General features: G+C 67.4%; 1 protein-coding gene across 1 annotated transcript; it reads left to right on the plus strand.

Annotated features, from left to right (window-relative positions):
- The first annotated feature begins 4,686 nt into the window (after nt 1-4,686).
- On the plus strand, nt 4,687-10,625 carry C1QL1 (complement C1q like 1). Its single transcript, XM_040087369.2, has 2 exons — nt 4,687-5,295; nt 10,050-10,625. Exons 1-2 carry the CDS (start codon nt 4,735-4,737, stop codon nt 10,227-10,229), a joined length of 741 nt encoding a protein of 246 aa, XP_039943303.1. The 5' UTR covers nt 4,687-4,734; the 3' UTR covers nt 10,230-10,625.
- The last annotated feature ends 565 nt before the right edge of the window (nt 10,626-11,190 follow it).

Genomic DNA, 11,190 nt, shown 5'->3' on the forward strand with positions numbered 1-11,190 from the left:
CAGCCGCCACCGCCATCGCCACCGGGAGCCCTCGCCCACCGGGGCGGCTCGAGCAGAGCCGGCCCCGCGCCGCGAAGCCAAATATTTGACTGTGCAAATTGGCGGCCGGATCGATTCTGCTGCGGCTGGCGGGGGCTCGTGACAGACGGACACTCCTCTGCTGCACCCCCTGCCCCTGCTCCCCCTTACGAACCGGAGCAGCCCTACCTGGAGCACTTCCTTCCCCCGTGCACCCCCTTGCTGGGGCACCCCCTCGCCGCTGCACCCCTTCCTCAGACCATCCCCTTCCCCAGGGCGACCCATTCCTGAAATCTCCCTTTCTTGGAGCACCCCCTCCACAGTGCACCCCGTCCCTGGGGTAACCCCTCAGAGCACCCCTTCCCTGATGTACCCCATTCCTGGACCCCCCTTCCTTGGCCCACCCCCCACGGGACACCCGCTGGGTGTCCCCCCGTGAGGCTGCAGGTACAGGGTGATGTCCCCCCATGGGTCATGTCCCCAGGTGTGGCCTGGGTGGGCGCCTCAACACCCACAATGGGGAACAGGCCGGGGGACCCGAGTGTGGTGTCACTACATGGCACTGGTGTCACCAGTGTCACTGTGTGGCATCTGTTGTCACAGGTGTCACTGTCACCGCACGGCCCCCGGGGTGTGGCGCAGTGTCAGTGTCACTGCACACCTCCCTGGGGTGTCACACCGTGTCACCGTGGCTGCACAGCCCCACTCGTGTCACACGGAGCTGCTGCGCAGCCCTGCGGTGTTGCACAGCTTCACTGTTGCTCCCTGGAGTGTCACATGGTGTCACTGTCACCGCGGAGTGCACAGGGTGTCACTGTCACTGTGGGGCCGCCGGGTGCCACGCAGTGTCACTGCAGCTCCCGTGGATTGTCACACGGAGTCACCGTCAGTGCCTGGTGCTGGGGCTGTCGCACAATGCTATGTCACTGCGTGGCCCAAGGGGTGTCACCCACTGTCACCGTCACTGCACAGCCTGGGGTGCCACACACCGTCACCGTGCAGGACACTCCCCGGTGCCACCCCCTGCACACCCCATCGCTGGCACCCACTTGTCACTGCGCACCTCCTCCGTGTCACACCCCGTCCCCCCGGCCGTGGGGCACCCCCGCCACAGCACAGCCGCTCCCAGCAAATCCCGGCTACTCCCACCCCGTGTCCCCCTGGGGGGACACGTCCCCGAGCCCGTCCCCTCCGCCATCCACGCGGCCTCCTCCTCCCAGCACTCACCGCTGGCGCTAATTAACTGCCGGTGTTGGCAGCCCTTAATTGCCGCTCGGTGGGAGGGTGACGGGCCCCGCCGTGTCCGTAATGAGAGGCAGCGTGACGGGGACAGGGACGGCGGATGTGCCACCCACACCTTGTCCTCCCCCCGCTGGGCAAGGGACAGTGCCTGGTGTTGGGCTGGGACATGCTAGGACGTGGCTGGCCCCGGGGCCAGGGCTGACCTGGCCAGCTAGCCAGTCCCTGGCTGACCACCAGCCGACTGCGCAGCTGGCCAGACAAGCAGACAGACAGCTGGACAGGCAACCTGACTGGTGCTCTACGGGCCAGGCCGCCAACCTCGTCAATGTAGTGAATGGCCCAACCAGGCAATCGACTGGCCAACTGGCCGGCCAGGCAACCAACCCAGCGGCCAGCCAGCCACCCCCAGCTATCCACCCATCCAGCTGGGTCCGACCAGCAGAGTCACTGCCAGGGAGCCTGTTGGCCACCAACCACCAGCCATCCAGTCGTCCTTCAAGGCCACCAGACACTCGGCCCTCCCTGCCCACAGCTGAATATCGCCCTCCCCTTCCTGAGCCCGTCCTGAGGACACAGTTGGAATTTGGGGGACAGCATCCAAACTCATGAGGACAAATGGTCACTCCCTCCCCAGGCTCGTCATCGTGGGCTGATGTGGGGCTCATTGGTTGTGTCCAGCTCTGTCTTAATTCCAGCTGAGCCGCTCCTGGGCTGAGCCACGGCGGCAGAACCAGGTGGCAGGTGTGGGGGGCACAGTGTCCCTGTCCCCCTGGCCAAGCGTGGTCCTATGGGCAGTGTCTGCCGCAATGCCAGGAGGGGAAACTGAGGCAGGGCACAATGCCGGCTGCACGAGCCCCCTGGCCTGGCCCGGCCACGCTCGCCCTTCTCCAAATCCTACTCCGTGAATTCCAGGGCGAGCGGGAGGTGGGGGAGCACAGCCGCCCCCCGGCCGAACCCGCGCCCCTGGAGCATTGCTCGTGCCCCTCCCCGCTGCCGGCGCCCCCAGCACGGCCCACCCGCCCCCGCGCCGCGCTGCCGGAGCAAACAGCCGAGGGCTCGGCCGGCATCGATTCTGCGGGAGCTGCTGTTTGCTTAACCTTTGCAGAGGAGCGGCGGCGTCGAGCGGAGCCGCAGCCACCGCCGCAACAGCTGCAGCCACCGCTGCCACTGCTGTCACCACAACCGCTGCAGCCACCGCCGCAACACCTGCAGCCACTGCTGCCACCCCAGCCGCTGCTGCCACCGCAGCTGCTGCTGCCACCACCATCACTGCAGCTGCCACCGCAGCCACTGCCGCTGTGACAGCCACCGTTGTCACCACTGCAGCCACCACTGCAACAGCCACCGCCACCTTCGCTACCACTGGAGCCACTGCTGTCACTGGAATCACCGCTGCCATCGTGCCCATCACAACCACGGCAGCCACTGCTGCTGCCACCTCCCACCTTTGTCCCTTTCTCAGCTCCTGCACTCCCAAACTCCCTTTGGAGCTTTGCTGGTCCGTGCCCCTGTGGATGGAGCTGGTTTGAGGGGCTGCACTGCACTCCCTCCCCATGCAGGGCTTGGGGACAGGGACAGGGGAGCACCTCAGGGGCTGCAGCCAGTGTCACCTGCGGTGTCGTACCGGCCCACACAGTGCTGCTGTCCCAGGCAGTGTTGAGGCTGTAGGGACAGCGTGGGGACATGGTGGCCAAGGGTGGTGGCTTTGCCATAGGGACAGGGTGGCCCAGAGTGATGCAGTGGCCTGGTGTGGTGCCTGTGCCAAGGGGACACGATGTCCTGTGGCAACAAGGTGACCTGGGGCTGTGTCCCCACCATGAGGACACAGCAACCAGGACCAGGGATGTCCCCTGACCCTCCAGGTGAGACGAGTGCCCTGATGCCCCCAGCGTGGGCCTGTCCTCCCTCTGCGTCCCCACGCAAAGCCCCCTGCCCACCCGGGTCACCCCATCCCTGCACTGATGGTGACTCACGCAGCCCGTGACCTCGCCAGGCGTATTTTTAGGCGCTTGTTAAAACAGAAAGATAACGAGGAACGGGGGTTGGGGGGGGGGGGGGGCGACGAAAATGATGGAGAAAAGAGCCAGGGAAACAGCTGGTGACATAACGGTGACAACTTTGAGGGGGGATACGGTGCTGGTATCACCCCCACCCCAAAATACTCTCCCCCACCCCAGCCTTGTAAAGCCCCCAGGAATAATTGCCTCCTTAAAGGCAGCTAATTGATTTCTGCTCGCTGATTAAAGCCTCTGCGGGAGCCGGGGGACATACGGGGGCGATCGATGGCTGTCAAACATCCCCTTGGTCCCCCCTCTTTTGGGGCGGGGGTGGGGCTTGTCCCCCGTGTGTCCCCTGGGGTTTGGGGCCGTCGCACAGGTGTGAAGGGGAGGAGCGGATGCACCCGCAGGGTCTTTTTTGGGGGCAGGGGGGATGCTGACTCTACGGACCTCACAGGTGCCACCGAGGTTGATGCCACCTCGGTGCTGTCACCCGGGGCCACCGAACCGCTGTGGCGGGCGGCACTGGGAGCGGCCGCGGGCCGCTCTCTGCCCGTGTGTCCGTGTCCCCCTCCCCCGTCCCCGCGTCCTTCGCTCACCCCCGGCGCTGGCGGCGCCTGTCACTTGCCATCGCGTCCTGCTGTCCCCGCCGAGGCTGACGGAGATGGCAGGCGACGGAGCGGGCGCAGCCGCGTGTCCCCATGTCATGAGCCCGCCGGGGCTCTGCCCCCGGGGGCGGCTCTTTCGCGTGGCCCGGCCATGCCCGCGGTGGCACCTGCGGGTGCCCCGTTGTCACTGTGGCCTTTGCCACCAGCAGTGACATCCCATCCCACGGACCCACGGTCATGGACGGCGATGGATGCTCGGTGGGTGGGTGTCCCCTGGGCTGTCCCGAAGTATGATCCCTCGTGGGACGGGAAACTGAGGCAGGGAGTAGGGGCTGGCCCCGGGGACCGTCCCCCGTGGGGGTCCCCAGCTCCACGGGGACGCTCGGAGTGCTCGGGGTCTGGCGTGGGGACAGGGCGTGGCTCGGGTGACCACGCGGGGCCGGAGTCACCGAGGGATCCCGCGTACTTGGAGGAGAGGCGGGGGTCAGTGGGGCAGCCGGGGCCGATCCCACCTCCCTGCCTCAGTTTCCCTCCCTCGGAGGGGGAGGCTCGCGGGTGGGCGGGGGCGTTCTGGTGGGCGTGGCTACCACAGACGGGGGCGTGTCTGGGATGGATGGGCGTGGTCATGGGCGTGGCCGGCGGCGGGGTGGGCGTGGCCCGGCGGGGTGGGCGTGGCCCGTGCGGCGCGGGGCGCACCGGAGCCAGCGGAGCGCAGCGGAGCCGCCGCCGCCAGCCCGAGCCCCCCCGCCGCCGCCGCCCTGCTCCCCCCCGCCGGCACCATTCCTTCCCCCGGGCGCCAGCGCGCCCCGGCCGGGCGGCGGCTCAGCCTGGGCCGGAAAACTTTGCTGGCGGCCGCGGCGGGGGTGGTGATGGTGCTGGTGCTGGTGGTGCTCATCCCGGTGCTGGTGAGCTCCGCCGGTACCGACGGCCGGTACGAGATGCTGGGTACCTGCCGGATGGTCTGCGAGCCCTACGGCCCCGCCGCCCCCCCGCAACCCGCCGAACGCGGCCCCCTCCCGCCGCCCTCCACCCTGGTGCAAGGTCCCCAGGGCAAACCGGGGAGACCGGGGAAACCGGGACCGCCGGGACCACCCGGAGAACCGGGACCGCCGGGGCCGGTGGGGGCGCGGGGTGAAGCAGGAAGACCGGGACCCCCGGGATTACCGGGACCGGGGGCTACGGGCGCGGTGAGCGCGGCCACCTACAGCACGGTGCCGCGGGTCGCCTTCTACGCCGGCCTCAAGAACCCCCACGAGGGCTACGAGGTCCTCAAGTTCGACGACGTGGTCACCAACCTGGGCAACAGCTACGACGCCGCCTCGGGCAAGTTCACCTGCGCCATCCCCGGCACCTACTTCTTCACCTACCACGTCCTCATGCGCGGCGGCGACGGCACCAGCATGTGGGCCGACCTCTGCAAGAACGGGCAGGTAAGGGCTGCCCATCCCGGCTCCCTCGGAACGGGCGCTCTGCTGTCCCCACGCACGGGAGAAGGGCTGTGGGCGCTTCCTCGGGGTGCTCCGTCCTTTTCCTGGCCTCGGCGATGTGCCCTCTGCGTGTTCCAGCGGGATGGGGTCAGGGGATGTGGGAGCGGGGAGGGGGAAGGATGGAGCCACCATCCTTCTCCTGGCCTCAGGGATGCACCTCCAGGTTGCCACATCCTCTTTGTGCTGATGATGGACTGCGGGTGCTTCCTCAGGGGCCCCGTCCTTTTTCCCGGCCCCAGAGATTTACACCCTGGGTGCTCCATCCTTCTCCTGGCCCCAGGGATGCACCCCCAGGGTGCCACATCCTTCTCCCAGTGCTGATGACGGGCTCTGGGTGTTTCCCCAGCGGCCCCATCCTTTTCCCAGCCCCAGAAATGCATCCCCAGGTTGTCACATCCTTCTCCCAGTGGCGATGATGGGCGCTTGGTCCATCCCTGGCGTGCCACATCCTTTTCCCAGACACTGACATGAGCCCCAGGGGTGCTTTATCCTTCTCCCAGTGGTGAAGATGGGCTCTGTGTGCACCCCCAGAATGCCCCGTCCTTTTCCTATCCCCAGGGACGTATCCCCAGGGTGCTCTGTCCCTCTTTCCGTGACAATGATGGGATTTGGGTGCGTTTCCAGGGTGCCACATCCCTCTCCTGGGCACGGGGGTGTAACCACAGGGTGCCCTATTCTCCTCGCAGTGACATGATGGACTCTGAGTGCACCCCCGGGGGGCTCTGTCCTGCTCCCATCTCTGGAGCTGCATCCTCAGCGTGCCCCATCCTTCTCTCAGTGCTGGAGATGCTCCCCCAGGATGCTCCATCCTTCTCCCAGTGGCAATGATGGGCTCTGGAGCGGCCCCGGGGTGCTCCGTCCTGCTCCCCGCCCTGAAGGAGCACCCCTGGGTGCGCTGTCCTTCTCCCAGGGACAGTGCAGGGCTCCGGGTGCACCCCTGGGGTGTCCCATCCTCCTCCCATTCCCAGACACTGTCCTGTGTGCCCTGTCCCTCTCCCTGTGTTGGGGACAGTCACCTTCCCTCCTGAGGTGTCCCCAGGGGTTCCCTCAGCTCTTTCCTTGGCCACGGAGATGTTCCTTGGGGTGCCTTGTGGTGCCTCGGGGCACCCCCACGGCGTCCCCAGGGTGCCCCCCCGGCCGTGCCATTGTCCCCGCTGAGGTCCCTGTGGGGCAGGGCTCCTCCGCAGGGACAGTGTCCGCCTCGGGGGGGGCAGTGCCTGCGCCGCTCTTGGGGGGCTGCACCCCCGGCCCGGAGCCGGCTCTGCCGCTGGGTCAGGAGAGACGGGCTGCGTGGGGACACGGCGGGGGACACACTCCCCGAGGGTGGCTCCTTCCTTCCCCCTCCCCGCTCCCACATCCCCCCGACCCCATCCCGCTGGAACCCGCGATGCCAGCACTCAGCCCGGCCATCCACACGCTTTTCGGGTGCCCCTTTTCCACGCCATGTCCCCCTCCCTGCCACGGCTCGAGGGACAAGATGTGGCTGTGACCCCCCGGGATGTCACCCGAGTTCAGTTCTCCTGGATGTCACCGCAGCCGGCATTCCCGCGGGATCCATCCGCTCTGCTCCAGCTTCCCTTCGTTTCCCCCGGCATCGCAACCCGCGGTGCGTCCTTGTCCTGAGGATGCAGGACCCCGAATTAACCCCAAACTGAGTTATCACCCCAGAAAGAGCCGGGGTGTGAGGCAGGGAGCGGGAGCCTTGTCACGGCCACCGCGCTTCACCCCTCGGCTCCGAGCCCTTCCCAGCGGGAGCACAGCAGGAGCCGCTCGGCAGCTTTTCTCCATCCAAACAGTTCAAATTTCCTTTTATTTGGATTGGTTTTGTCCTCCCCCGCCCTCCGGCCCTAAATGTTGGGGGGTTCCAGGGCCGCTTGGCACTTCTGGCTTTTTCTCCCAAGCAGCATCTGTGTAAATCCGGACTGAGCACCCCAAAACCTCACCTCAACCCTTTTGCCTCCCCCAAAATATTTTTGGGGACCACCCCAAACCTTCCTACCCCCCCCAGCTCTGCGGGGCATCGACATTTTTTGATGAATTTCCAGAAGCTTATGGACCCCCTTGTCAAGAGGAGCCGCGCTCAGGCGGGTGATGCAACTTAATTAACTGCTTGTTAATTACTAACAAGGCATCGCCGCCTCGCTATCTATAGAGATCCCCTCCAATGCCCCAAATAGTTTTAAAATTGGGTTATTTAAGGGGTTGCTACCAAAAATCCCCCGTCCTTGGCATGGTGTGGGATTTCCCGCAGGTAAAGGTCGATCCTGGCATTTTCAGAGCGAGTCAGAACTTGGGGGGCCCCTCTGACCCCCAAGAATCCCCCGGGTGCTGCCGCTTTGGGGGCCGCCCACCATCGTTGGGTCGGGAGTTAATGAGAGCCAGGGGAGCTGCTGCTGGTGGTTAATTAGCATTAATTATTATTTGTATTAGCCCATAGCGGAGGCGAGGGCAGTGGGAGTGGGGAGGTGGACGGACGGAGGGATGGATTGATTGATTGATGGATGGACAGACAGACAGACGGACAGGGTTGGTACCAGGTGGTTTTGGGGTCCCCATGCTGTAGGAGGGCCATCCACAGCTCAGGGAGAGTCACAGCCCCAGGGGGCTGTTGGGGACAGTGCCCAAGGGTACACGAGGTCCTGCTGGGGGGTCCTGGGGGCACCCCCTGCCCTGTCCTGGGGTGGGGGGGGCATCTTCTGGTGCACCCAAGGGCCCTAGGGGCACCTGCTGCTGCGCCCAGGGGGGGTCTGAGGGGGGGCACCCACGGCTTGGGTGTGCTGGGAGGGCACCCAGAGCTGTGCCCAGGATCCTGAGGAGCACCTGCCAGCGTTTGGGGGTCTCGAGAGGTGGCTGCTGCCACGCCGTGGGCCACGGTGCTACGTGGGGCGCGTGGAGACCCCGAGTGTCGCTGCACACGGCAGCGCCGCACTGTCCCCTGTCCGCCCGAAAGCTCCTAGGTGCAGCCACCTTGGGGACCACTCCAGAGCGTCCCCAGCACCGGGGACACCTCCAGCATCGTCACCGCGGTCAGGGACAGCGGCTGCGGCAGACTCCAGGCTGGGGCCGTGCCACCCCCATGGCTCCCAGCTCCCGGCTGTGCCGTGGGGAAACTGAGGCCTAGAACAGGACAAGGGGGTGAGGCCATGGCGGGGGGCCGAGGTGACAGCCCCCCTCCCGTGCCGCTGCGGTGCCGGGAGCGGCTCAGGCCGGGCCCGGCGCTGCCATTTATCTTCGCTGGTTAGCGAGGGCTGGCGGGCGCGCCGTGACGAGGAGCCTCCCTAACGAGGGAAGACGGATGGCACCGGGCAGCTCCAGCTGTGGCGGGGGGGGGGGACGATGGTGGGAGCCCGGCGCCAAACGGCTTCTCCTGGTTCTCCTTCCTCACCGCTTCTTCCCTCACTCCTCTTCCTCAGCAACACCCCGGGAGAGGCAGCGTCCCCTGGAGATTGGGGCGCTGTGACTGGCTGCGATTCAGGGTGCCCACCGGGAACGGGGACCCTCGCGGTGGCAGGGTAGACACAGGGTGGCTTTTAACAGAGCGAGTGTTGCTGGCGGCGTGAGGGACGCGGCTGCGTGGGCGCGAGCAATTCCCGTGGGATCACCAGCCCGGCCGTCAGCCGGGTGCAGAGCTAACAGCATCTGACCCCGGCGTGGCAGGCTGCCCGTGGGCTCGGGGCCGTGCGGCTCGCGGGGAGTGCTCCCCTGGGACTCCTGTCCTGGGGGCAAAGGACAGGACTGCGTGGGGACTGCCGTCCTTCTCCCGCCGTCCCGGGACCCCGCAGCCGCTCGCCGGTGCCTGCCCGCCCCGCGCGAGCCAATTAAGAGCCGATTCTCGTCGGTTGTAATTAGCGGCACCTCTTCCCGGCGCAGCGCTTCTGCATTTCACTTGGGATTTCACCAGCCGCCTTGTCACTGTCACCCAGCGCCGCGATCTCCCCGCGAGGCGCCGGCGGAGATTTGATTACCCAAAGAATTCTGCAGCGGCAGCGGGCTCCAGCCACCGAACCGCTTCTGCAGGCGGTGACGGCTCCTCCGGCTCTGCCGGCGCCCAGGAAACCTTTATGGGGGAGCATCCCTCCCCGCAGTGGGTGCGGGTCCGCGTGGCGAGGGATTTGAGTTCAGCCCTCGCCCCACGCTCACGGTCCCCGAGCAGCTCCTGGGAAGCGCTGCGGGGTGCGCTGGGTTCAGTGGTTTCGTTTGGGGCTGGGCTGGGGTCCTGCATCCAAACCTGGATTTGGGGTCCCACATCCGAGCTGGGAGCTGGGGTCGCGTGTCTGAGACACGGTCCCACATCGGACTCTGGGGTCCTGTGTGGCCGTAGCGCCATGTCCGAATGTGGAGCTGCGGTCCCTTGTTGGAGCCGTGGTCCCGTGTCTGACCCACGGTCCTGTGTCCAAACCCGGATTCGGGGTTCCGTGCCAGGGCTCTGGTCCTGTGTGAGGATGGGCTCCCGTGTCTGCGCCGCACTCCTGCATCCGAACCCAGACCCGCATGTCTGTGCCGTGGTCCCGTGTGCCGGGCCAGGGAGAGGCTCCGGGCGGTGCTCGGAGGAGCCGCCTCCACCCGGGGCTCGCCCACCCGCGCCGGGGGATCCAGGGCACCCCACGCTACAGCGGACGGGTGGATCGGATCCGTGTCCCGCGGGATCCGCGGGCACAGGCGCGCCCTGAGCCGCTCCCGCCGTGTCCCCTGGGCAGGTCCGGGCCAGCGCCATCGCTCAGGACGCCGACCAGAACTACGACTACGCCAGCAACAGCGTCATCCTGCACCTGGACGCGGGGGACGAGGTCTTCATCAAGCTGGACGGGGGCAAAGCCCACGGCGGCAACAACAACAAGTACAGCACCTTCTCCGGCTTCATCATCTACTCGGACTGAGCCCGGAGCCGCGGCACCGCCCCCGGCACCCCCGCAGTGACCCCCCAGCCCCACGGCATCCCTGCGCCGTGGTTTGGTTCCCTGCTGCCCCCCAGCTTCCCTGGCTCCCGTCCAGCCCCACGGCATCCCCGCCGCGGTCCGGCCCACGGATCCCCGCCCTCCCCGCGCTCCCGGCTGCCTTCGGTGCCCAGACCCCCCCTTTTCCCGTGAGCTCACACCAAGGCTGCCAGCTGAGGGCTTGGGGCTGCAGAGGGTTGGGGGTGGCGAGAGGCTGGCGGTGCCCCCCGCGCTGTCCCACGGCACCCCCATCCCCGGCTGTGCCCCCCTGGTCCCGTCCCTGCTCTCTGCCCGCCCCGGGGCCGTGCCGGGGGTCTCGGGGCGGTCCGGCTGTACAGACGCGCGGTGTCCGCACGGCCCCGGGCCGGGGGGCTGTGCTGGGGCGGGGGGAGCCGCCGTCCTGCCCCCCCCCCCCCCGCCCCCCGCCGGGGTGACACCATGGTAAAGCAGAGCTGTGATCTCTCCCTGTGTGCTGTGTGTGTCCCCAATGTCCCCCACCCTGGGGGCGGGGGCTTCCTGCCACCAGCACCCCCCGCCCCGACCCCGTTGGGTTCAGCAAATCAGCCCGGCCACGAGAGGCTCCTCGTCCCTCCCCACCTCCACTGGGGCCGCTCGGGGTGCCACCACCATTACCATGGCCCTGTCCCCAGAGCCCGGGTGGCCCCATGAGGAGGTGTCCCCTGAGTAACACATCATTGCCACTGTGAGGGGAGGGACACGGTCAGACCCCCCAGAGCCGCTGGGACACACGCGCCCGTCAGCGCTGCCTCGGCACGGGCAGGACGCGATCCAATTAGAGGTGACAGCGGGCGCCCGGGGCCAGCGGCCGCCTCCGGAGCGGCTGTGGTGGGATCCGAGGATGGGAGCCCCGGGGACACGGAGTGGCCTCGGGGACAGGATGGGG

Source organism: Hirundo rustica, chromosome 27 (assembly GCF_015227805.2).
Source record: "Hirundo rustica isolate bHirRus1 chromosome 27, bHirRus1.pri.v3, whole genome shotgun sequence".
Lineage (NCBI taxonomy): Eukaryota > Metazoa > Chordata > Aves > Passeriformes > Hirundinidae > Hirundo > Hirundo rustica.